Source organism: Primulina eburnea, chromosome 1 (genome assembly GCF_022965805.1).
Source record: "Primulina eburnea isolate SZY01 chromosome 1, ASM2296580v1, whole genome shotgun sequence".
NCBI lineage: Eukaryota > Viridiplantae > Streptophyta > Magnoliopsida > Lamiales > Gesneriaceae > Primulina > Primulina eburnea.
The window spans coordinates 55,944,891-55,972,184 of NC_133101.1; the positions used below are offsets into that span (position 1 = coordinate 55,944,891).

Below are 27,294 nucleotides of genomic sequence, written 5' to 3' on the forward strand. Positions count from 1 at the left end.
CCTGTTTTAGTTCACATGCATGATAAATAGAAGATGGAATTCAGAAGTGTGAGAGAGAAAAATAAAGGTGGGAATCAAATAATGTCCCAAAGTTATGAGTCACTAAACATAAAACTATTGTCTAAAATGCATTTCTTGAAGTATTCTTTGCCACCTGCACAGGAATTTTAATATTTTACCTTACCTGTCAATGAAAACCTCGTGAATGTCAATTGCATGGCTTCACTTCACAGGAACTTTTGGGCCCTATTTATGTTACTAGAAAACAAAAACTCATTCAAAATAAACCAAGTGGGGACGAAAATGCTTGGCTGCCCCTTTTTTAGTCGAAATAAATTTAAATCTGAAACTTTAAATCATCTGGAAATTGATTTTTGTTATTGAGGGAACGTGGCTATTGGCAGCCTAGTGTGACAAAAAAATTAATGGATAACTATGGAAAAGATGGGCTAAACTCATGGTCTATGAAACTTCCATTGAAAATAGTGGGCGGTGTAGATTTCTTCTGCCGTTTTGAGAATTGGTGGTGCATATAATCTTAAAAGCCTAAAAACAGAGCAAAAGAGAAGTGGAAAATGCTGCGGGCAATATAGATAAGGACCATAATTTTTACGTAGGCTTGAGCAATTTGACCGATAGCCTAGTTTGTCGGAGCTCGGGATATATGTGGTAATAAATACTTTGATGAATTCATTTTTGGGAAATTGGTTTTAAATCCTCATACCCAAACTTATCTTTATCCTAACTCTCTATACCTAAAAATATTTGCCCAAACTTCCCTAAAAGTTTAAAATTGACAAAAATATCCTTATATTTTAATGGTTGATTTTCCTGGGTAAAATGGTATCAGAGCCAGGATAAAATTATTTCAAACATACAATTTATTATTATGAAGTAATTAAATGTTTGGGGAGGAGAATTTTCTCAATTAACATGAATCTGAACCAGTCGAGATTAATTATTTACAAGATTTATTCCAGAAGTCTGGAATATTTGAAACATTAAGATCTAACCAATGTTAGATATCAAGAAGGAACTTATCAGAGTCCTAAGGTAAACTTATGATTCAAAACAACAGGTTCCTAGAAATAGTATCTGATTCCTCTAAACTCTCCGGAGATCTTAGAGAAATTCAAAAAAGGTATAAAATTATGACAATATGTAATATTATCTACCACAAATATGGAGAAAATCCTTGAAAACTAGGAAGAAATTCTTGGAATATTAAAGGATATTCGTACAATAATTCAAATTCTAGAACAACAACCAAGTTAGTAACAGAACTTCAGAAGGAAGGTTACTATCATTCTTTGGAACTGAGCCACTGTTACATAGGAAGGCCAAAGTAGTGTCAAAACCTTTGACTGAAGAAGAAAAATGATCGATCTAAGTTAAATCTTTCTCAGAAAGAAATTAATCTGATGACAAATTTAGAGAGATTGTATAGAGGATCTACAAGAGCTTACAGAATTTTTCGCAAATCTCAAAGTCGTAGATCTGAAGATGAACACAAGGGAGGGGAACCACCTTCTATAACATGGTCATCTTCTCAGGAACCACCAAAGGAAAGTGTTGAGATATCAGAATATAAATATGAGAGAATCTCAACACAATTTCCATATGGTGGAGAATCACACCCTAGCAGGAACAAGGACAAGGAGAAATCAGATTTCATTGCACTAATCACCCTACGGGAAAACTGTTTTAGAACATATACATCATTATGTGGTTATGCTTAAACTTGATGTACTAGATTTCAAAAACAGAGAAAATCTCATAGATGACTAGACATCTGCTATGAGAATCGCTGCAAGGAACACTTGATCTCAACAGAGAAGGATTCATTAAGCTTCTAGAAATGAGTCTTATGGGATCAGTTAAAATTGCTTGGGACATGACTTCATTAAAAACAAAAGAGTCAGTCCTAGCTGGAGAATCGCTTAGTGAGATAGCTGGAAAAATGACTACCCTATTTAAAGCACAATTTATAGGGGTAGACTATTTTAACAGTCAAGATACTAGAGAAGAGGAATAAATATACTCAAGCTCCTGTATAGCCTTGAATTATATGACATATGTTTACTTGATGAATATATTATGTTATTCACTAAATATAGATGAATTCAGGAGTCGAGGAAAATATAGCTATGCAGTTTTTATTTTCGCCAAAATGCCGAGTCTCTGGAGAGAAATGCTTATAAGGGAATATGTCCATGACAATCCAGATACGTTGGCACGAAGAGCCTCTTTTCTCAAAGGAAAATTGGCAGAATGATGTCATATGACAGCATTACAAAAGAATTACAAACGCTTAAGGGGTATCTATAAAAGAACTCCTCTGTGTTGTAAGGAAAATGATCTTTCAACAATTATTGGAAGTAAACCACAAAAGCATAAGATGAAAAGTTTTAGAACTCATCCTTATGCTAGAAGTGGAAGAAGTTCTTGGAAACCAAGAACAGTATGATCCAGACAGAAAGCCATACTTTATAAATCTGGACAAAGGAATGGACCATCAAGAGGTAGGATATCATCCCAAGCATCGAGTACATCTCAAAGCACAGGAAGAACACCTACAAAGAAAACTTTTAGAAGAGTTCATACTCGAGCTAATGAAAGTTTTAAAGATTATAATTGCTGGTTATGTGGAGCAAGATGTCATATCTCAACCAATTGTCCAAAAAATGAAAAAAGAGGTATTAAACGTTTCGATCCAACCCCAGATATTGAGGAAGAAGTTTACTACCAAGATCTTATTCAGGTATACCGATTTGAGGACATTGCCTAAGATGAAAGTATATATGAAGAAGAGGAAGAAGTAATGAGTCCAGGAAAAATATGATGGAACTGAATCGGAATCTGACTGAAGACGAGGTATTTCGACAAGAAACACATGAAGATTTGTCTAGTTTCTTCCGTCAGACAACAATATCTCATAACATGGTCCAAAAGATCATGAGAGAAAATGCATAGTCTACAGAGATATCAAGAATTTTTTGCAGGACAGGTAGAAAAGTTCTTAGGAAGTCTTGGCCTAAGAAACAAAAAGCATCTAATCTATAAAGTTTTCAGAAGAGAAATGACAATCTCAATGAACTTACAGGGAATAGAATGTAGATGCAATTAATTCTTCTGAAAAATTAAGGAGGAATTACAAAAACTCAAGATAGAAGTACCACAGACCATGTCCTGGATTCATATTGGAGCAATCTAAATTATGATTAAAGCTACTTTCAAAGAAGAAATAGATTCACCCATTGATATTGTTATATGCGATAAAAGAATGGGGAATTTTCAAGATTCAGTACAGTGAACTATCTCAGGAAATATCCGCGCATGAAAGATTGTATGAGTAATTTATCCGAGAATTGCCTAAAACTTAGCAGATCGAGATTTTAATCGAGCATTAACATTACATCAGAATTTCAAGGAATAAATATTGATGAAAGAAGGTAATAGACCATATTTAATTACCTATCAGATTTCATATGCGTTATCTAATACACATCATTCAGAATTGTTTATTAGAAATGAGTTCATTGAAATACCTGAGATATTTGGACAAGTTGCCCATATAATTTATCCAGAAAGAGTTGAGTTTTATTTAATACATGAAACATATATCCAAATATAAAACAAACCAATTCTATAAAAGAATCAAAGTCTTGGATTGAAATCAAGGAGACTATTTTTTCAGGGATATAGAATTATAAGTTACAGGGTGGGGGAAAGCGCATGTCCAAAAAACCCAACAGGAGCCAAAAAGCTTTTCTACCATAGGAAAGCTTAGATGTCCCAGAAGGGTGGAAGGAAGTAGAAATAGTATTTGATATTACGAAACAAAAATGAATCAATTTCTTGTAATACTATATACTATTTGGAACAACCTGTGATAAGAACTTATCAAGAATGATCAATATCGGAGAACTGAAAGTTCATATCAAAGGAATTCAAGGGAAAGAATCAAATCGATTGGTTCTTGAACTAGAGTTTCTCGAGGAACAAAAATCTTGGAAACGTCTAGAATACGAAATGAAGTTTATGGCGGAAGATAGGATGTGGAAAATCCAATGACCACAAGCCATTTCTCAATATACATTCCAGTAGGAATGTTATACGAACAATATAAGGTAGAATATTTTGCTGTTTATATTGATTCATGCGCTGGAATCTGTACCGCAAAAAGGGGGGTTTTCCAAATAATTTGGAAGAAGAACTACCAAAAATTGCTGGAAGAAATTTCTCTAGAAGAATTTTAATCTTATGTAAGGAATTAAGATGACCGAAATTGTAATCGGAGGTGCTTGACAAACGCCTTGGTATAAAGTAAAAACACCACCGATTTATTTTCATAATACATGAGCTGACATATTGTTAGGAAATAATTTCCTACAAATGTTCAAGTCATATACTCAAGAAAATGAGACTAGGCGATTAGTGTTCACAACACCATGTGATCATAAAGTCATAGTCCATCGATTAAGAGAGGCATTTTACAGAAAATTTCCCATTCAATTTCGCAGCAAGCGTGGTGATAAAGGAAAACTTTTGAACACAAAAATGAAGGATTCTAGATGGTTTAGAGAAACAATGCTCCAACTAAGAGCAGATAAAGAGCTTCTACCAGAAGAAATAGAATGTCTTAAGATAGCTCTACTTAAGAACGAAACTCGAAGCCTGCCTTAAAATTAAGTAAGACAAAGAGTATGAATTTGTCCGATGCAAACCTATCACAATGAATATAATTGATCAAAAAGATATGCAGATTATAATCATAGAACATCTGGACCTTAGTTTAATTAAAGCAGCAATTTCACCATACAGTAGCCCAAGATTTCTTGTGAGAAATCATGGTGAAATAAAAAGAACAAACCCAGATTAGTCATTAATTACCAAGAAATTAATAAGATTATGGAGTTTGATGGGCACTTCATACTTAGCAGTGAACATCTAATCAGTTGCATACGCAATGCAAAGATATTCTCTAAATTTGATTGTAAGTCCAGATTTTATCAGATTCGGATGCATGAAGAAAGCAAGAAATTCACAGCTTTCTCCACACCACAAGGACATTATATCTAGGAAGTATTATCAATGAGATTGGCTAATTCACCACAGATATTTCAAAGGAAAATGGATAATCTATTTAAAGATTATTTCAAATTTATGTTCGTCTATATCGACGATGTGTTGATCGCATCTAAAAATGTGGAAGAACATATTAAGCATTTAGATATTTTCTCTGATGTTTCTAAAACAGAAGTACTTGTTCTATAAAAAAACAGTCATTGCCACAAGAAAGATCGAATCTCTAGGAATAAAAATCAATGAGTCTGGAATAATTTTGCAGGATCATATAGTAGAAAATGTGCAAAATTTTCCAAACTAACTAAAAGAAAAGAAACAACTTCAAAGTTTTCTAAGAATTGTTAATTTTGCTGGGATGTTTATTAAAAACTTAGCAAAACACAGGAAAGTGTTCAGTCCATTATTGAAAAAAGATGAAAATTTATATGGACAAAAAAACACACACCGGGAGTTAGTCAACTAAAGGAGATTTGTAAAAATCTTCTAAAAATGGTTATTACTCAAGATGAAGATGATTTGATATTATATACGGATGTCAGTGATCATTGGTGGGTGGCAGTTTTAACAAAGCTCACTCTAGATGGAGATCAACCATGCAGATATTGTAGTGGACTATTCTCATATGCAGAAGCCATAAGATGGCATATCAACGAAAAGGAACTCTATGCAGTAATTAGAGCTTTTGAAAAATGACCATTATTCTTACTCGCAAATAAATTCACTCTAAAAGTTGATAATACACAGGTAAAAGCTCTCTTAAGGAATAGAATTGAGTCTAAACCTGATAAGGCCAGATTATTAAGATGGCAAGCACTATGTCAGAATTATATTTTTGATATTGTGATAATTAAATCTCATGAAAATATTCTTGCAGATTTTTTAACAAGAGATGGACATCGGTAATATCGATGTCATCATCAAGATACAGAGGCATTTGAGGGAACACCTTGAAATGCGTCTTAAACACAGAAGTTGCGGGAAGACTACAACAAGCCGATAAGAAAATTGTCTCTGATCGAATCATATGATGTTTACATGCTTTATACTCAGTTATGGTCTGTAATACAAAGGTCTGTCCTCCAAGGCATTGAGAAGCCACTGGTATCCCAAATGGAGAGTTTTCAAGTACAGGACTTTATACCTGGAGTAGAGGATTCAAATATCCCTAGCACAAGTGTTAAGTCAAATCATCTCCAGATGAGTCGGCTGAAACAAAATTTGAGACTCCAAATTCTTATATAGAGTCTCAAGTCAACCCTTCACCTCGGGGATTGAAGATAGAAAAATCAACCTTAGACCAAATACTGACAAAGATAAATATAAGGTTGGTACTAATGAAGCTACAATTTCTCCATTACAGGTGTACCAACAAAATTGGGATAAATTGAAAAAAAGAGTATTCATTAACTCAGCTACTATCAGGGTTGATGTTGCGGGAAAATATCCTAGGGAATGGATGAAACCAAATTCATATCCAAAAGAGGTCAAAGCTTGGTATGAATTCGGGGCTCTTGCCTCAGTTTATACCACATCACCAAGCTTCCCAGAAATTTCTGGACTACCAAAATGGATCCAGGAAGCTGTTCATGAAACTTGGGCAAATAACAATTATTTGTCCAGATGAGACATTCTGGAGCTATACTTTTTCAGTACAGCACCAGAACCAGCAGAAAAAGGCTCTCACGAAGCCTTTGTGAGCCTTTCATTTTATCAACTTAAGGAGGCCAGATACAAATGTTCAAAAAAAATTTTACCAAGGATCCTCCGTGAGAAGAAACACCCTTGTTCTTCAATTACTGAAGACGATATTTCTACCAGACGAGCATGATGTTTATGGGTTTGTCTAACTGGGATGAACAAAGTAAAGTTTCTGTTTAAATTTTATCATAATTCAGTAAACTGATCATTCATGTTAAATAATATGACAGGAAAAACCACAAGTTTTGCAGAAGATCTATTCGAAAAGATAAGGGTGGAATAGCAAGCTGTCGGGGAGTAAAGAAACTCGTCGGAAATTCTGCAATATGTCTCATGTGGGAAGATGGTCAGAATAAATCTGCCCGGAGTGCCCGAATCAAAAAGAGCCAGAATTCAGCAAGAGCTTTAGACCTCGGTCAGACAGGAAGCATCTTGCAGAAACAGGACCAAGTGGTGGAGGACCACGTTTTCCTCGGGGACATCAAGAGTTCAAGATTCCTCGACAAAAATAAGTGGACATGTGAACCAAATCACCTTTCTTCGGAAATAACAAAAATAAAAGATTCAGCGACAAGAGATAGTGGCCATGCAAATTATCCACTAGATGAACAGGAAAACTGGAATTCAAATTCACCTATAAATAACAAACAAATGAGAACCAGTAAAATACACCAGTTGGAACCTTAAGAAAAATGTATTTCAATTATCTTAAGGTTGCAGGAAGAAACATCAAGGCAACAAGAAGAGAGCTGAAAAATTTCAAAGATTTCCACAAAAGACTGAAGGAATCAGGAAATGAAATATCAGCTGATATAATACAAACGCATATCTACTGGTTATGCCAGAAGATAAAATCACAAGAAAGAGTCATTTCTAGATTAATGATCTAGAAAAAAGACAAATCAAGAAAAGTGTAGGGACCATTCAACCACTCAACCAGATAGTGCCCATCACAGTTGGAAGGCATAATATTATAGCAAGAGTTTGAAGCCCGAAATACAAATCCGTCAGGGACTTCTATAAATAATCAGACAGAAAGGAGATTAAGGCATCACTCAACCTCTACGTTTTTCTTCAAAATATTTGTAATATTTTGTGGGGACTCGGACGCTAATTCATTTCTTAATCAACTTTTGGAATAATTGGATCAATTAAATAAACGAGGTCTAATTTTTTTTTTTCAAATACGAGTGCGGAACATATTATAATCAATCTGATATAAATATCAAAAGTAAAAGTACAAGTCTCGTACAAAATACATTAATGTTAAACTAGGGTTCAATCACTATAGTCTCGTACAAAATACACTAATGTCAAACTAGGATTCAATAACTATACATCAAGTGCTGAAACCTATTCTACTTCTGGGTCCGGACCTTCACGCTAATTTTGATCTCTCATCATCTTCTTGATCCTGATCATGTCCTACCTATTGTCATGCACATATGCAAACATAACAACAGCCGGATAACTTCGGTGAGAATATAATTCCCAGTATAAACAAAGTATACATGCAATTATATAAACATATATAAAAGCATATGACAGTTATCAATAACATGTATCAATTCTGAAAACATGAAATGAGATAAAACTGTAAATCAAACTCATATCTCTGACTCGACTCTGATCTAGTCTAGTCTAGGGATCCCGGTTCCCGGACGTTGGTATATTATATCGAATCTCTGCAATAGAAGTCGATCTACTCCTAAGCAACATCGATATAACCAAACATCTAATGTCTAGGCACCTCTGCCCAAGACTTGGTACCTTTGCCAATGACTCGTTCTCAAATATCTATCTTTTTTTCTCTGTTATTCTATAAGTCAACAGAATAAGCATATACATTCAAGTAATACAAATGTATTAAAACAATAACAAACAAGTATGTGGTGTTGGGAAACTTAAGTCAAATCTAACTCGAGTCATATCTCCCGATTAACATTGATTTATACCTTTCTTTCGTTGAGTTTCGGCTCTGTTCTGTCTTCGAAATCTTCAATACAAATCTGGCATAACATATTCGATGAATACAATATCAACATGTACCCCAATCAATACCAGATATAATCAGAACTCAGTCTAATTCTGTTTCGACGGCATAACATCACAATCTTGAAATACCGGTAATACAAAATCAGTATATATCAATTCCAATAACTCATAATCAATTAACAAACATAATTTGATACCAAATCTGTATAATTTCAATCATATCAAATCTGCAAAATCATAACAATTCCATACGGTATTCGTTCTTCAATCCGGTCTCAATTATACGATGTCTAATATATCAAGAACATCATATAGCAATCACATCTGATTCTTTCAATATCATATTTTCAAATCATATCAAAACATAAGAAAACTTACGTCCGTGTGAAGCCTTTGTCGAGAGGAGTACACTACTGAACTCGGATCGAAAATCATACGGTCGGATCTTTGTAAAACTAGAATTCTAAATCAAGGACTTCAAAATCTCTCTATGGAAGCCTCGATATTATTCTTGCCAACTTTGGAATGGGATTGCAAACATTTATATATATCAATGCATGGTTAAGAAACGTGACATGATTCTTTAAACAGCATGTCTCGCACATATGCGCGACCTTCATCGGCGCATATGCGCGAGACCTACTGGTCTCGGCATTTGTCTTCTCGGCAGCTCGCGCATATGCGCGCACCATCTCCACGCATATGCGCGAGACCTACTGTCTCGGCAACTATCCCGTGCACATGCTCGCGCATATGCGCGCACTCTCTTCGCGCATATGCGCGAGGTTCTCTGTCCTCGCACAAACGATATCACATGCCAACCCAAATCAAGTCTCGAAGTTGTCCTTCATAATCATATCAATTCAAAATCAATTATCAATTAATCATTTCAGATTACGGTAATAAAATTTCGGGCATTACATATTTTCTCCTTCAAGTTTATGTGTGCTGTAAGTTCAGCTACGATTAATAGCTAAACAAGTTTCTCCTCCTCTACAGGAGGTTACTATGTAATAATAGTTTGTATGTTTGAATAAATAAACTAAGGCTTTTGCCTCTCTCATGTATAAGTTTCAAATTGAACTACTTTACTATACACCCTGAGGTAGAAAACGAAACAGAATTGTGTTAAGTGTGGTTGAAGGAATCTGCATCAGAAACCATCGGTTGCGATTGTATGGTTGGATTATGAGGAGCAGTCTGTAAAATTCGGTGGATATAACCCGACGACACTTTGGTCAAAAAGGTAAACTGTTCAATTTATTATACGGAAGCATGATGAGCCTTTTATAAATTTAAAAAAATCGATCATTTGAGAATGATATATAGGCCGGAAACCTTGCGTGGCTACATGTTTTGGGGCTATATGCCTTCAAGAACAAGCTCGATAGGTATAACAATACCACGTACCAAAAATCAAAGGAAAAAAGGATGCTATTGAAAATTTTAGAAAATTGGGGATATAAACAAGGTTTTAAAGGGGTAGGGAGTAAAGAGAAAGTTGAGTTTAGAAAAGGGGAATGATTACAAATTTCCCCTTGATTTTTTTTTTCCATGAATTAGATTTAAAAATATTAAGTTAATAAAAATGTTTAATTAATTAATAGTTTAAACTTTCTTATATGTTAACAATTGTAGTTAAATCCTCAGCAAATTTATTTACAAAAAAGAAACATAAGTAAAGCGGTACTGTTCCAATCCACTATTTTTGATAATGTGAGATAGGGATGACCACGTGCATAAAAAATAACCGAGAACTCAATTCTTGCAATGCCATATTTAACCCGCCAACTTACAATAACCCAGTTTCGAAGTAAACAAGATTTGGAATAAGTAATGTCTAATGTAAAATAATTTGACTTAAGCGGCATAAACAACTGTACAATAACGCATAGTTTAGTACATGAGATAAATGGGATATTGATAAATAATCCTCTTTATCCCATATTTGGTACCTTTTTGAAAAGACCATGATAATATCATGGGCTCTTGATAAATAACTTTATATAAGGATAAAATATCCCTTCTATTAGGTGTGATAATTTTAATTTAATGATAAAATACACTACAAATAACATAATTGTCCTCAATTTATAAAAATCATAAACCTTATCTTCTCTCATTTCACTTGTGATTCCATCGATCCTTCACAGTCGGTTTAGTTGTTTGATATCTATTTATTTAATTTTTTTATATATATTATATAATATATAAAATTAGGTAAAATTAAATAAATCATGTAAGTATTGTCGACGCATAAACAGATAAGAAATATGAACTCAAGCAACAACTTTGAAATTATAAAATTTATTATATAAGGTTAATTTTGTCGTTACAATCTAATATTTAAATTTAATCACTCTTATTAAAATCATAACAAACATTACATATAATATAATACATCTTATTTATCCTTAACTTATCCTTATATTATATATCACATGCTTATCCTAGGCAAAAACTTGTGTGAGACGGGTCTCTTATTTGGGTCACCCATGAAAAAGTATTACTTTTTATGCTAAGAGTATTACTTTTTATTGTGAATATGAGTCGGATTGACCCGTCTCACGGATTATGACCCGTGAGACGGTCTCACATGAGACTCACCCCTTATCCTATCATGTGTACCAAACTATACCTAACTGTATATTTAATTCATAATTAAGAATTTATGCTTCGTCTTTCAGGTGCATAATTTGAATAAAACAAGATTTGAAGTGAACTTGACAAGTTCCAATTAATTAGGTTTGATGTCAACAAAAATCGTAATAACTAAGGTTTAATATAGAACTATGTGGGACATATAAGGCACAAAAACATACCTTCCTGTTGAACATTTTTTTATTAGATATTAGAAATATCTATCTTTAAAAAGATTTGACCAAAACTACTTGGTAGAGCGGTTGAACCGTGGTGTTTGAGCTGCTGTGTGGTTTAAAAGATTTGAGTTGCACCATTATCACTAATTATAGTTTTTGGTCAAGCGGTAAGCACTCGTTCATACAATTGGTATCAGAGCCAAGGTCACGTGTTCGACTCCCATTGATTGCAAGGACTGCAATTATTGGGAGGGAGATTGTTGGGTGCAATAATTGTCTCTGCTTGGTAGAACGATCGAAACAGTGGTACTTGAGTTGTTGTGCAGTTTAAGAGATTTGAGCTACACCATTACCACTAGCTATATTTTTTGGTAAAGCGACAACCGTTCGATCCTACGAATACACTTTAGCCATCAACCCCCGTCACGACACCGACCCTCTCCCAATTTATAATAATAATAAAAAAATCATTAATTTAACTTCATGGGAAGTAACTTTGGGTTGAATTTAACAATATATTATTAATTTACATAAAAAAAAAAATACGTGTAACAAAATTAGAAATTGCCAAAGTTCAAAACTTTTGCGAGGCGTTCCTCTGTCAGCACGGCAGCCCCATAGGGTGGTAGATGGGGGAGGGGGTGGCTGTTCCACAGCTGGAATACTTCTCCGAACTGCTGGCCTACCTTCGGACAAAAGAATGGGACATACAATCTTTTGTCTAGATAATGTTAAAATATTATATTTATTTCGTTATTCCCATTTTCAATGTGTTTTATTATTATTTTCAAACATTTAACACACATACACACACACGATGTAAAATCCAGGATTATACCTTTTTTTTTTCACATTTCATAATATATTATACATTATTTTTCTTTATAATATTTTCATATATTAAAAGCTTTTTTCATCATCAATTGACTAAAAAAAACCCGACAAGTCATGTGACTAAATGATTTGGAATTAATCCCTTGATTACTATTGTGGAAAAATATAATCAAAATACATGATTTCAAATTTATGTTCGATCTCAAAAACTCATGAATGGATTAGAGAGGTTGTTTTATACCAAAATTAGTTGGAAATATCATACTCATGTATTGTGCATGGTTTCTCAAGACGGGGCAATCATATCTCATGCACTTGCTCGATTCAAGTTTAGTCGAACAGAGAATTTTTTGACTTTGAACTTTATAATTAATTTAATTCGAAGCTAAAAAAATATTTCGTTCACAAGCTAAAATCTTCAAAACTATTTTCTTTTTTTAAAAGTTATTATATTTTGATTATATTTTTAGGGTTTAACTTTATATATATATATATATATATATATATATATATATATATATATATATATTTAAAATTTTACATGATATTTTGTATGTATATTGACCATATCGTAAAATTCTTACACAATCCCTAATTATCTTTTTAAGATATGTCGTGATATTTGGAAGATATACATGGATCTTTTTTTTTTCCAGCATCAATAATTTTATTTTGTATTAACAAGGATTTTATATTGATTGAGAATATATATATATATATATATATATATATATATATATATATATATATATATATATATATATATATATTTAGAAAGATCGGTTTTAAGGAGATATCAAGTATTAATAAAATTTTACGTTGGATGAAATGTAACCATTTACTTGCAAAAAGTGGAAAAAAAAAAAAAAAAACTCTTATAAGATCATTTCAATGATCATTTTTGTGATAGAGATCTCCTACTTGACTGAACTTATCAAAATTTATTATTTTTGTGATAAATATGGATCGAATCGATGTGAGATCGTCACATAAAAACCTATTCACACAATTATTTTATGTGGATGTGTAATGAATCAGAATTAAAAAGTTTCATGTAAAACGATATAACAAATTTATATTTTTTTAGATTAGGCAATTCGATTTATATTTATAAAAAAATAATATTTTTAATATCAAGTGCGGTTGGGAATTTGTTTGACAAAATGTCAAACTTACAGGTGAGAAATTTTGATATGAATTTTACCGTTTTGAGTCGGAACATTCGTATTTTCCGAATAATACTATTTTTTCTTTTTGTCGTTTTCAATTTTGTCACGCTATTATCGTTAATTTATTATTACTTTGGTGGTATATGAACGAAAGAATAATTATTAAAACAATATATTTATGAAGAAGGAAATAACCCGGTTCCCGTCCGCCATAACCAGAGAGCTTGTCTCCTTCTCGTTGTTTTTATCTTTCCGTATTTTGATCTCTGCAAAATTTTCAGCTCATCGGTGAGATCTCTCGAGATCACACAACACACGATCCCACGTTCCGCGCTACCAAAAATCAAATAGAGCTATCGAAGTTCGAGTTATTGTGCAATTTCTTTTTCCTCGAGTGTTAATATATATCTGCTCGTGGCGGGTGAATACATCGCATTATAAATCTGATCAAGAAGAATAATTGGTGGGTTCTCCGTGTTTTTCTATTTTGTGAAAAGGGTCATTGAGATTTTTGGCGAGAAGTGGACGGAGAAAGAAACCAGTGAATTTCAATTTTAGTTAATGTTTTTTTAATGATGTATTTGGGAAGCAGAGGTGGGAGAACGGGTTAGAGTTTGGGCTGGAGATGGAAGAGACCGAGCTTGAAGAAGGCGAGGCACTGTGCTATAATGGTGTAGAGGAAGATTCCACGATTGACCCTGATGTTGCTTTCTCGTACATTGTAAGAACTTTTTTATTTTCCTTTTCACTTTTTTTTTCCGTGCTGTAAAGTAGTTATCTTTATGACGGCACGTCGAATTTCTGACCTTATTTTAAGTTGTATGGCACCTCTGTCAGCTCGCAAGTGTTGACAGGTGGTAGTTTAATATTTTTGTTCTATCTGTAATTATTCCGGCTTTGATCAGTTTCTGGATATGAATATGCTGTTTCCTTATATTCTCCGAAAAAGGCTAGTGTTCTTTATTGGGGATAGTAGTTACCATTTTTGGTTTGGCCGTAGTGAATTTTGTATCTGTAGTTTGTTCTATTTAGGTGGCATATCTGTGATCAGATTTGATGCATATTCTTGTACTCTTATAAGAGGACATGTGCACTGATGTTGTTACACGAGCTCTTTCTGAACCTTCTGTTGTAGGGACGAGATAAAATAAAATTCACGCATTACTCCTAGCTTGAGGTGCTATAGTTCTTGGTCTTGAATAGAATATTACTATTAACGTTTTTGGCATTCATTTGAAGGGGGAGAAACTCCAAGATGTTTTGGGGCATTTCCAGAAAGATTTTGAAGGTGGTGTTTCAGCTGAGAATTTGGGTAAGTTGAAAAAGAGTGCGACATAACAAATGTGAATTCAGAACATGATGTGTCGAGTATGGCTTAAGAATTTGTTGGCTTAACAGGTGCAAAATTTGGAGGCTATGGTTCCTTTTTACCTACTTATCAGAGATCTCCATCTAGGTCCCATGCAAATACTGCTCCAGAGATCCAGGAAAAAACTATGCCAAATTCCGCGACAAGGTTTCATTTGGAGGTAGATGCTGATGGATATAAATTTACGTACTTTTGTGTTGACGATCTTTCATTACAAAATAGACTAGAATGTCTTGTTCCAGGTTGACTCTAGCTAATTGACATGTTCTTTGGTTCAGGATCAGACACAAAGCTCATCAGCTTCAAGAAGTGTTTCGCCAACTGCAAGGCTTCATGCCGCTTCAGGAAAAACCATGTTGATGGGAAATTCCTTGAAAGTAGATGTAGACTTACCGTTTAAACAAGTTAATGAATCCAGTTTAAACCTTGGAGTCTCCAAGAAATCTGTCAACACTTCTGATCAGAGAATTCTGAAGGTCCGAATCAAAGTTGGATCTGATAAAGTTCCGACACAAAAGAATGCTGATATCTACAATGGACTTGGTCTTGTAGTTTCTCCATCTTCTTTGTTAGATGAAAGTCCTGCCACTAGTAAACCACCGAGTCGTAATCTTTTGGATTTGCAGGAGGGCTCTCTTATCAGTATTCTTCAGGTAAAACTAAATAATTTGTTGTGATTTATGATATGTTTGGGTCTAGCGGCACTAATTCCTTTCTAAATGAATTCCAAAAATTCACGTAATTCTTTGGTGGATCAGACAATGACATCCTTTTATGGGGGTCTACTTCTATCTCCTCTATCAGAGGATTTGATTCATCTGATGGATAAAGGAAATCTTGGGGTAATTGGTGAATCTGAACTCGACAAGATGGGAACTAAAAAATCTGGGATGTTGGTAAATGGATCTCTTGCAGCAGTGATAAGAATTAAAGAATGGAAGCCATCTGAAAGAGATTCTTCTTTCACCGAATTAAAGAATCATAAGAGCAGCAGTGATAAGAATTATTCTGTCTCTTCTCTGAAGAAGGAAAATGAAACTGATATCGACACAGTAGAGTGTGATGAACTTATATCTAGTGCTTTGAAACTTCCACTTTTATCGAATTCACACTATGCCAGTGATGTGGTAATAGGGATGGATGGAGATTTTATCTCCTCTGGAATGGCAGGGAAGAAATGTTTGGATACTGAACCTGCTCAAGATATTTGCAGAGCTGAAAAGTTAACTGAAAGTCTGGGATTGTCAACTGGGCTTTCAGAAAGTAAAAAAGGAAAATTTGACAGCAGCATCGCTGCTTGCTCTCTGCACTATGTACGTAAAGCAGAAAAAGCTCGTGCTTCAGGTGAATATGAGTCAAATGATTGTAAGGGGACAAAAAACTACAGTGCTGCACCGATTGATTCCTTGAAACAGTTTCCTGTTCAGAAGGAAGGGTCTGGTAGCGAGAAAGGTTCAAAATCAGCTCTCGAGAAGTCATCTTCTGGGGCCCAAAGGAAAGTAGTAAGAGTTCCCAGCATAAGTTCTAAAGTTGCATATATGTCAAAAGATAAGTTGAATGTTGATTTTTCTTTGAGTTCTAAAAGGGGGAAGATTTCTCATCCTGACAGTGACAGTCTCGTATCTAAAAATGGATTACATGATCTGCGAAAGGAAAAACACGGAAACTTGGGATTCGGAGATGATAACGAATCCATTTCAGGTGAAATGGCATCTACTGGGAGGATAAAGGACCATCAACGGATGAGTAGAATAAGTGAGAGTGATTACCATGACGGATTAAAAGATAATTGTAATAAATTAAACTCTGAAAATCCACGTTCCTCGGAAGTATGCTCCATGTCGGCTTCCCATAGAATCGCTCCTGGAAATGGGCCGAGTTCTGAAGCTCCAACTGGAATGGCTGCTCCTCTTAATGAAGATTGGGTCTCTTGTGACAACTGTGGGAAATGGAGACTTCTTCCGCTGGGTACAAATCCCAAGTGTCTTCCAAATAAATGGCTTTGTAGGATGCTTACCTGGCTGTAAGTTCTATCATTCTTGTTGAGCCATCCTTTTTATGTGACCACTCTTATACCATATTTTTCTCGTGTTTTGTGATAATCTGACGAACTGATATGTGTTCATGACTTGGTCTCTGATTTTATCCGCCTAATAACCAAACACAGAGTTGAGTTAAAAACTATCATTGTAGTGTGTTTGATGATCAGCTAGGCCTCTTTTTTTTTTGTCTGTCAAGGTTCTTTAATCCAAAAGGAAAAACTTATGTTCTGCCATTTTCGTAGGCCTGGGATGAACCGATGTAGTGTCCCAGAGGAGGAGACAAGTAATGCATTAAGGGCCCAGGCCCTTTACCACCCTTCTGCTTCAGTTCAGCTCAACCAGATAAACAATTCTCTGGGAACTTCTGTAACGGTGCCTTCAGTTCAGACACACAATGATAATAAACAAGAGCCACTTGTCAATTGTTCTGATACAGGTATTACAATGAGTACCATCCTCAAGTTGTCCTTTATGTATGAAGGGAACATAAGTCTAATTGTCAAATCTTATCCTTGAACCCCAATCTTCAGCTTCTCCTTAAATTTCTTATGTTTTTGTTCAAATGTGCATAGTTGTGAATTCGAAGACAAGGAGCAAACGAGAGTCTGATTTGGATGGTTCTAGAGCATCTAAAAGACTGAAGGAAAATGAGCAGTTTGATTATGAAAAGGGGATTTCTGATCATGGTGGGGCTTCCATAAAAGCAAATAGCTCTATTAACAGTTTGAAGCCAGAAATACATGCTCCTAGTACATCAGATTATTGTCTGCGGCATTCAAGCATACATGATGACAAGGATTCCATTAGGAAGAGGAAAGGAGAGGAACATCATGGTTCTCAAAGTCATGTGAAGCCTCTTTCATTTTCAGGACACTGCCAACAACGCTCAGGTGAATTTGTGGATGAAATGTGTGAAAGTGACCATGTGAAAGAAAAGAAAGTTAGAGTTTCCAATTCTAGAAACCAGCAAAATGGGCATTATCTGATGCAATTCTCAGGCTGAAGATTATTTGAAAGGTGATAAGAGTTTGGTTCGATCTTCTGTTACTGCCAATTCAAGTTCTTCCAAGGTATCTGGCTCACGTAAACATAAAGCCTTTGCCCAGGAAGTTAAAGGGTCCCCAGTTGAATCAGTGTCTTCATATCCTTTGAGATTTTATAATGCTGATAAGGTCACTTCTACAAGAAAGAACCTCATTGGAAAAGATGATTTTCAGGATTCTCTCTCCCTGACTGGCATGAGCCCGAAACGGTTTTCAGCTGGTGAAGATGACAGAGGGAATGATCAAACAGGGATGGTGAAAACAGATGCAGTTGTTTGTGATATTCCCTTTGGTGATAAGCATAGTGCTTCTGAGAAGTATTCTTTTGAGCAATGCCAAATAGAAGGAAAAACAAATGCAGGCCTTGCTCATGGTAGTGTATCTCACTTGAAGAAGCGGGAGAAGGGGCTGGCTTCACATAAAGATAAGAGTCAAACTTCTGGATCTGACTCAGGTAAAGAAAAAATCAAAGCGTTTGATTCTTCATGTGATTACTTGTATCACGGGCATGACGAGGAGAAGTACAAGAGTCGAAGAAACAAGTTTGACGATGAATCCAGCCCTCCAGGTAAGGCTGAGAAGTTTGTTTCCAAGAAAGATACTGCAGGAGGAACTTTAAGTGAGAGCAGTAAAGGAAGAAGAGGTCAGATAAAGTATGAAGGTCATGATGGCCAAGAAGTTACCATAAAAAGGCATAATCTTCTGCAGGAACATGATGACAATAAATTATGCAAGAAAAGTGACCAGGTTGAGGTTAATGAAAACGGCAACTCACTCTCACTTCCACCCTTAGCAAGAATTCAGACTGAAACAGTTGCTAGTGTCCATCCTGTCTCTGGATCTCATATAGAAAACATTGAAAAAAGTGCATTTGGTAATGGTGATGCATTAAAGGCATCAAGACAGAGTAAAAAACGTGAGAACCAGAATGATCAACCCAGTAGCTCTAGAAATCCAAAATTGCACAAGGCTCGGGATGCTGAAGTCCCAAGTCCTGTTCGAAGGGATTCCAATAGTCAGGCTGCTAATAATGCTTTGAAAGAGGCAAAGGACCTCAAACACCTGGCTGATCGTCTCAAGGTTTATTCTTGTCGTGATAATTCTGACATACTTATTGTATTGTTCCAATGTTAAATTCATATCAAGGTTCTGTGTCACAGCATTCTGGATCAGGGGAAAGTAATGGGTTATACTTCGAAGCTTCCCTCAAATTTCTCCATGCCGCATCATTGTTAGAATCTGGAAGCACTGAAGGCTCGAAGCATAATGATGTGCACTCAATGAATATATACAGCAGCACTGCAAAGCTTTGCGAGTGAGTTATGTTTACCATTTATAAAATTTTTATGTTGGGAACAAAGTTTATGCATTTTTTTGTGTGTCAAGTCATTTTTTTCCAAAGAGAATAAACTTTTTGGTTGTTTAAACGTTGGCCAAATCTTATGAGAGGTTATGACATGAGTTCTGTCCTGATGGTGAATCCTCTAAAGCCACTAAATATTGGTTTCCAAGGCATCATAGACTTCTTTCTTAGCTTTTTGCTCTGTTGCGCTGTCATAGATTTTCTTGTTTCTAATGGTTACTTAATGATAGGTTTTGTGCTCATGAATATGAAAAGTCAAAAGACATGGCTACTGCTGCTTTGGCATATAAATGCACCGAGGTTGCTTATATGCGAGTAGTTTATTCTTCACATTCCAGAGCAGGCAGAGACAGGAATGATTTGCAAACTTCTTTGCAGATTTTTCCCCCAGGTATCAATTAGTCATTCTTTATGATGGTTTAAAATGAAACCCAAATGATACTGTTATTACACTGGTCTCAGTTTAAATATTGAAGGACTATATCTTCTTGACGACGTGATTTGTAATTTTATCATCATATTACCTTCAAATTTTGGTTGTTTTTTTTTTAAAGAAATGAGTAAAGGGTGATCTCTCCATTTGTTACTTCCCTTGGCCAATTTTATAGCCCAAGCGCAATTGTTGGTTTTCTTCTGTGTAGCCTTATGAATAGTAGAGTCCAATAATGGAAATTGCAGAATGATTTTGCTGTGTTCTTTTTCTTCTGGAGTTGTTGAAAATCCTTGAATTGGTATGTTTATCTACGGGTGCTAACAGTTGATGCTTTTGTGGAGGTTAATCGCCATGACCGAATCATGAGAGAGAGAATGTTTGGTCATAAAGCCAAGATGAGAGTCAAAAACCAGAAAATTAATCTTTTAGGTGGGACAACCCTCTAGGTAATTAACCATTTTAGGGTTTGCTGTATAATTTATCAGCAGCCTTTGAGAAGGCAAAGCACACCTAACACATGCACCTTAGTTCAGCCCGTGACTCATATCATGTTATCGGGATTGACCCGATGATAGTCCTTTAGGACACATAACACCCTGCAACCGAGAAAAAATTGAGAAGGGATGAATTATATTCCACTTTTGACTATGGTGTAAATGTGTTTCACCTAGCATTTATTTAGTAATTTGTAAAATATAAAGTTGTAGTAGCTATACGAGAACTTTATCTTACTTGTTTAGTTAAGAACTTTGACGACTTTACAGTCCTAATTGTGGATTCTTGTGCTTATGATTACCATTTAGGTGACTCTCCTTCTTCCTCTGCTTCTGATGTGGACAACTTAAACCATGCGTCTACAGACAATTCTACCGGCTTAACCAAGGTTGGAGAACCTGGTAGCCATGTCATCACTTCACAAAATCGTTCTGGTTTCTTGCGGCTCCTCAACTTTGTGAGTCTCGGGATTTGGGAAATCATGGTTTGAGGGAGTTGTTCTTAAACTTCTTTTTTTTAAAAAAAAAAAAGAAAAGAAAACTCTATTTTTTACTAAATACTGTTTTTCTTTTAAAGGCTCAGGATATTACCTTTGCATTGGAAGCCTCAAGGAAATCAAGAAATGCTTACGCCGCTGCTAGTTCAAAACTCGGAGAAACGCTGCATAAAGATGGTATCACTTCCCTCAAAAAGGCACTTGATTTCAACTTCCAAGATGTACAAGGTTTATTGCGCCTTGTGCGAGTCTCAATGGAAGTCATAAATAGTTGAACTGGACTTTACCTTTCTTCATGCCAATCTTGGATCTTCCCTTTCCTCCATGTTCTCGGATTGAAAAAGATCTTACCTGGTTGATTACAAATGGCAGAGAGGGGAAATGATATTCACTCAGTTGCCAAAAGTTTGGGAGGGATGATTTAATGACCCTCCATTTCTGCAATTCCTGCACAATTTGATCCTAAGATTTATTGAGCCGCCTCTAAATCCATGGCAAGCTCAAGATATCACAACTCGATACCGGTGACTCATATATATTCAGAAAATTCAATCAAGAAAAGTGGACTATATTCTCAGGTTAATTTTCCTTCAATTATTGTCTATGCTAGATCAGAATCCCCCCTTTTTTTGTGGTTCTTAAACTATGAACTTAAATGGTTTGCAGGTCCGTACATAGTGTTTCCACCCCAGCACTGATAAGATTTTACCTGTTTTATTCAGCAGTGGACATGGTCATTTATACTCTTCTTTAATGAATGGGGTTGGGAATTGCCCCCCTCCTTAAAGGACTATATGTAAATTTATTTTTGCATTTCTTCGTATAAATGTCAATTGCATGTTTCTTTTTTTATTAATGAAACTTGTTTTAGTCAATCAAAATCTTGCCATAATTACCATAAATACAAATCATCCATAAATAAGTATGAATGGCAGCTCCTCCGCACGAGTCATGGAGTACTGATTACACTTCTCCGCACAATTAGCAGCCTTGGGAACCATGGCATGAGCCACCTGGGGAAACAGTGCGGGGGAGCTATTCAACAAGTACAGTAATTCTGCATGATGCGATTACAAGATAACTTTAACGTTTTACAAGAGTTTTGTTCCCGAGTGAACAGGTTTCTTGGAGCTTCTAACACGAAGTGGTGTTTCCGTCTAAGGAAAATATGTTGTAGTCGTGAGTCGTATGGTTGTGCTAAATTTTAAACTCTAAAATTTTTTAATATTTTAAATTGATCTATCCAAGTTAATATCATATTATTCCAAAATTATATAAAATTTACATATAATTTTTTTTAAAAATAATTCAGTCATCTGGGCTAAAACTCGGGTATATACTTGCAATTATTTTATTGTTGGGGTCTAAAGATAGGATGATTCGATTATATTAAAAAAAATTAAACTAATTGATGTTATCTGCACTCCATAAATTGTTAAGAGTATGTTTCTTATGAGACAGTCTCACGAATCTTTATTTGTTAGACGATTCTGTTGGAATTATTTTGTGGGCTCACATAATTTAATTAATTGTACATGGACAAGTTATCTAATAAAGGGCCCAATAAAGTGATCTAATTAATTATGGGTTCCCAAAGTATTAAATAAATTGGTATAGTCCAACTTATGTGTAGAAACCCAGCCCAATTATGTCTTCTATGATGGGTTGAAGACTGCTAAGGTTATACAGGTTTATGTTCCCCAAGGCACAATGTTCCCCAAGGCACAGAGAACATAACACAGAATACATACGGCACACGTATTCTAGATCTCTCTCCTTCTCCCATCAAAGACAAGAATAAGGTGGTCGATTCTCTGTTGACTTGGAAGATCCATAACTCTGACGCTAGATCGAACAATGGATTCTGGTACGTGTTTACTGTTATTCACATTTTCTGATAATTCGACATGAATTCTTGGCGTGTTGTGATATATGGATTTAATCACATTATTTATAGATTTATTTTATTAAATCTCCAACAGACTCCACCCTACCGGTATTCACAATAAAAAACAGAGATGTCAATGGGTCCGGGATTTACCCAGACCCGCGTGTATGATGTGGGTTTAGGTATACTAAATGGGTCATGGGACGGGTCTCGGGTCCAATTTTTCAGACCCGTCTGGATATGGGGCGGGTCATGGGTTCTATAATATCCGCCTCATACATGCCCCATATATGTGGATATAAATATTTTAGGGTTTTAATTTTATTAATTTTCATTTTTTTAGTAGCTTTCTTCAGCCATAATGATCTTAGCTATTTCTATGTCAGTTGTTGCATTTGAATCTGCTTTTAGCAATAGTGGAAGAATAGTTGGTCCTTATCTTAGTAGACTTAGATATTGCATACTCGCTGATTTTATATTGATCTGTTTAAATTATGTTATAACTTATTTTTGGGGATGTCCAGATTTTTTTGGAGAGCTAGTAACATTTTTTTTATGTAATTATTTATGTTGTGAAAATACTTTATTTGTTATTATCTAGTGTGATCGAAGACATGAATTAATTTTCCACGATGTTATATTTAGAGGTTTGTCTGTTTCATAATTCAGTCATGTGAGAAGAAATATTATTTTTTTATTTTAAAAAAATTCAGGTCTCATGGGTCTACCCGGTCCCGTTTCATATTCGAAGTGGGGTGGATCCAAAAAATATTTAACCGGGGTGGGACGGGTAATGGGTCAAAGTTTTTTTCATGGGGGGTCTTGGGTTTAGCCAAACCCGCTCCATACCCGCTCCGTTGACATTTCTAATAAAAAATAATTATCTTAGCATAAAAAGTAATATTTTTTCATGAATGACTCAAATAAGATATTCGTCTCACAAAATACGAACCATTATCAGTTGTGTTAAATATCATCTGACTTTACTTTTTTTGTTGCAAATAGACAAAGTTACCTTTCATGCTATTACTAAATTTGATCACAAATTAAACTTACATTTGTTGAACACTAATTCGGCAAATTAATTTTTTTTTTTTTTTTTTTGAACAAAAGTCACATTTAAGTATGAGCTATAAATTAATATATGTTATGTGAATAAAAAAATAAAAAAGATCTAATCCCGTAAATGGAACGATCGTACAAAAATAATTCAAATAATATATATTTAATATTATTAATCATTGTATTTACTATTATTTAAAATTTCAACTTCACCCATACAATCAATCATTTTTCAATTTTTGAGAGAGAATTTTTTAAAAGTGGTCGTTTGCATGAGAACTAGACATACATTTTTATATATATTTGAAAATTAATAAATTTTTAATCTTTACATTTTTTTTTATTTTCTATAACTCAAATATTTGCATTAGATAGGTTATGTACAATTTAAAAATAGTTTGATAAAAAATTATAACTCAAATGTAAAAACAAATGTCTTTAAAAAAAAAAACTTCTACTCGAACTCGGAATATAGTTTTTTTTTTTAATAGCAAAATAGAATATAATTAACAATATTTAGAGTGTAAATGTTGTTTACACCTTAATATGTTGTCAAAATATTTGCAATTTAAAATGTGGTTGTGCAGTTGTGGCTAGGATTGAAAGCGAATAAGCCAATTAGTGAGTTTTAATACTCTTTTGAACATTTCGAGTTTTTGAATCTTAATATTCAATTAATAATTTGAATAGCTTATATACGTTCGAATATTTCGAATCAAACTCAACTAAAAAGAATTAAATTTACGAGCTTCCAATTAAACCTAAACTCGAACAATAATTAATTAAAATTTTAACTTTTTATTAATGTTCTGGTATGTAACTTTAAAACTTGACAAAAACTTGTGTGAGACGGTCTCACGAGTCGTATCTGTGAGCCGGATATCTTATTTGGGTCATCCATGAAAAAATATTATTTTTTATGCTAAGAGTATTACTTTTTATTGTGAATATAGATATGGTTGACTCGTCTCACATATTAAGATCCGTGAGACGGTCTCACATGAGACCCACTCTTAAAATTTTGTCGGTAATATATATTAATATATGGTGGAATTTCCACCGTTTAATATATTTATTAAATATAAATTTCTATTTTTATGATTTTTTCCCCGACAAAGAAATAGCTAAAGCAAAAGTTGATTAAAAATATGACAAAGAACAGCTCAATCACCTTTATTTTATTTTATTTATTTATTGCCTTTTTCTAATTTGTAAGAATAAAATTGCATTAACGTGCTTGCCACCATTTTTCCTCTGTACTAATCGAATCCGCGTGAGACACACTCAGTCACTTTCCTAATCTTCAGAAGAAGAGACCATCGGACAAAAATCAATGGCCAAATCTACCTTTCTCCCCCTCCTCTCCACTGTGTTAGTATTGATCCTCCTTCAACGATCCGCCGAAGCTGGCGGCGACGGTGACTTCAGCTGGATTCCGATCAAAATGCCCGCGACCTGCCAAGGATCGATAGCTGAGTGCATGACCGACAGCGGCGGCGAGTTCGAAATGGATTCGGAAGTCAATCGGCGTATTCTAGCAACCACAAGGTACATCAGCTACGGGGCGCTGCAGGCGAACAGAGTCCCGTGCTCAAGGAGAGGCGCTTCGTACTACAACTGCCGGCCCGGTGCGCAAGCTAATCCATACACTCGATCTTGCTCCGCCGCCACGCGGTGCAGGAGTTAAAAAAGCGAGGCTTTAGTATTTTGTAAGGGCTTTCTTCTTCATATGTAAACGTTTCAGAGGCAGTAAATCATTCCGGCCTATAAATGTTGTTCTTTTCTTAAAGTGGTGTGAATGTGTTATGATTCATGTATTTTTGAATGCAAATTATTCTTTTTGGAATAAAATTCAACAAAAATTTTCCACCTCAAGTTCCTATTAGTATATGCTGTCGCTTTCATTCAGTGGTTAACAATTTCCTTTCTGTTTTGTTTTCGCTCCCCCCACCCACCCCCCCAAAATATAGACTTTGCCAAAAAGCAACACCAATTAGCAGTTGATTGATGCCAGAAAGATTAAAAAACGTTGATCTTGGACCTCTTATTGCATACTCTTAGGCACCCCTTAGGACATAGGATGAGATTGTTATTGTAAAAGTAATGTGGGATAAAATGATTTTGTGTGGTTGGTTGTGTTGAGATTAAAAGTTGGCAAATATTTCACATGACCAAATTACTTCTTCCCACTTTATAATTTACCTATGAAAAATAGACATTATTCATCACTTTCCTTTCTGTTATCCAAGTCTCACCCGCCGATCCATTTTGGAAGATCTCGGATTTCAAATCTCAGCCGGATCCCCATCTGATCCGTAGAAGATGAATGAGTAAGTCTCACTCGCCAACCCATCTTGGAAATGCATGCGGCATTTTGCAAGAAAATGGAGTTGGCGATGACGAACAGCAGCGCACAGACTTAAATCTAGAGCTGCGGCGGATAAGCCCTCTGTACCCACAACAACAGCAAGAATCATTGAAGACTAGAGGAAGGGTGATCAGTGGGAGTAGAGATAATTCTGAACTATACGATTTTCTTGGATTGAAAATCGGAGTTTTGGAATACATAAGCTTGAAAATCAAATGAAATGGAAAATGGGGAATGAGATTGTTGGATCTTAGTTTTTTACTGTCTAGGAAGGGGCGAAAGTTTTAAAATTTTTGTTTTATTTTGACAATCAAAATAATCGTTTGAACACTCGTATGGTTTTAGTAATTAAACATGCCTAAGATGTTTAAAACTTTTACTTTTGGTAAATGATTCATAAGGCTCGCTCCAACTATTCCGGGATTAACGGAGATAGCTCTTGGTATATTTCTTACGAACTTTCTTGAAGAATTTCTTCCTTCAATCTTCGAATCAGGTTCACAACTAGAAAATTTGTTCCTCTTTCAAATATCACTAGAATATTTGGAAGAAGTTTCTTGAAGATATGGTCTCTTTCTTGCGGTGGCTAGGGTTCTGACTTACTCACCCTCTTTTATAATCAAGTCATGACCTAATATTCATAATTAGTATTTATGGGTTTGATTAATTAATTAGGCTAGTTCAACTAGTTTAATTAATTAATCAAAGTCCATTAAGAACTTTATTATTTAGTATGTTAGACTTGTACTCCTACAAGCCCATTAAACATACTTCACACTATATTTAATTTAATATTTAATAATTCAACTTTTGAGTTTAATAAATTAAATCCTCAAATTTTATAAATTCAACTTCTTAAATTTATTATCTCATAAATTCAACTCCGACAAAAACTTGTGTGAGACAGTCTCACGGGTCGTATTTGTAAGACGGATCTTTTATTTGGGTCACCCATGAAAAAATATTACTTTTTATGCTAAGAGTATTACTTTTTATTGTGAATATGGGTAGAGTTGACCCGTCTCACAGATTATGATCCGTTAGACGGTCTCACATGAGACTAACTCTTTAACTCCTTGAATTTATTTTCTCAAATTTTAATTATCATAAATTCAAGGCAAAAACTTGTGTG

At 34.8% G+C, this 27,294-nt stretch overlaps 1 protein-coding gene across 1 annotated transcript; it reads left to right on the forward strand.

Moving 5' to 3' along the window:
- Positions 1-13,769: 13,769 nt before the first annotated feature.
- Positions 13,770-21,710, forward strand: LOC140832225 (cysteine-tryptophan domain-containing zinc finger protein 3-like). The gene is given in 14 exon segments (XM_073196126.1): positions 13,770-14,066; positions 14,196-14,324; positions 14,843-14,915; positions 15,002-15,132; positions 15,251-15,625; positions 15,731-16,995; positions 17,257-17,450; positions 17,587-18,002; positions 18,004-19,137; positions 19,218-19,372; positions 19,651-19,811; positions 20,657-20,805; positions 20,925-21,422; positions 21,511-21,710. Coding segments are annotated over 12 exon segments (4,344 nt in total). The 5' UTR covers positions 13,770-14,066; positions 14,196-14,228; the 3' UTR covers positions 21,120-21,422; positions 21,511-21,710.
- The last annotated feature ends 5,584 nt before the right edge of the window (positions 21,711-27,294 follow it).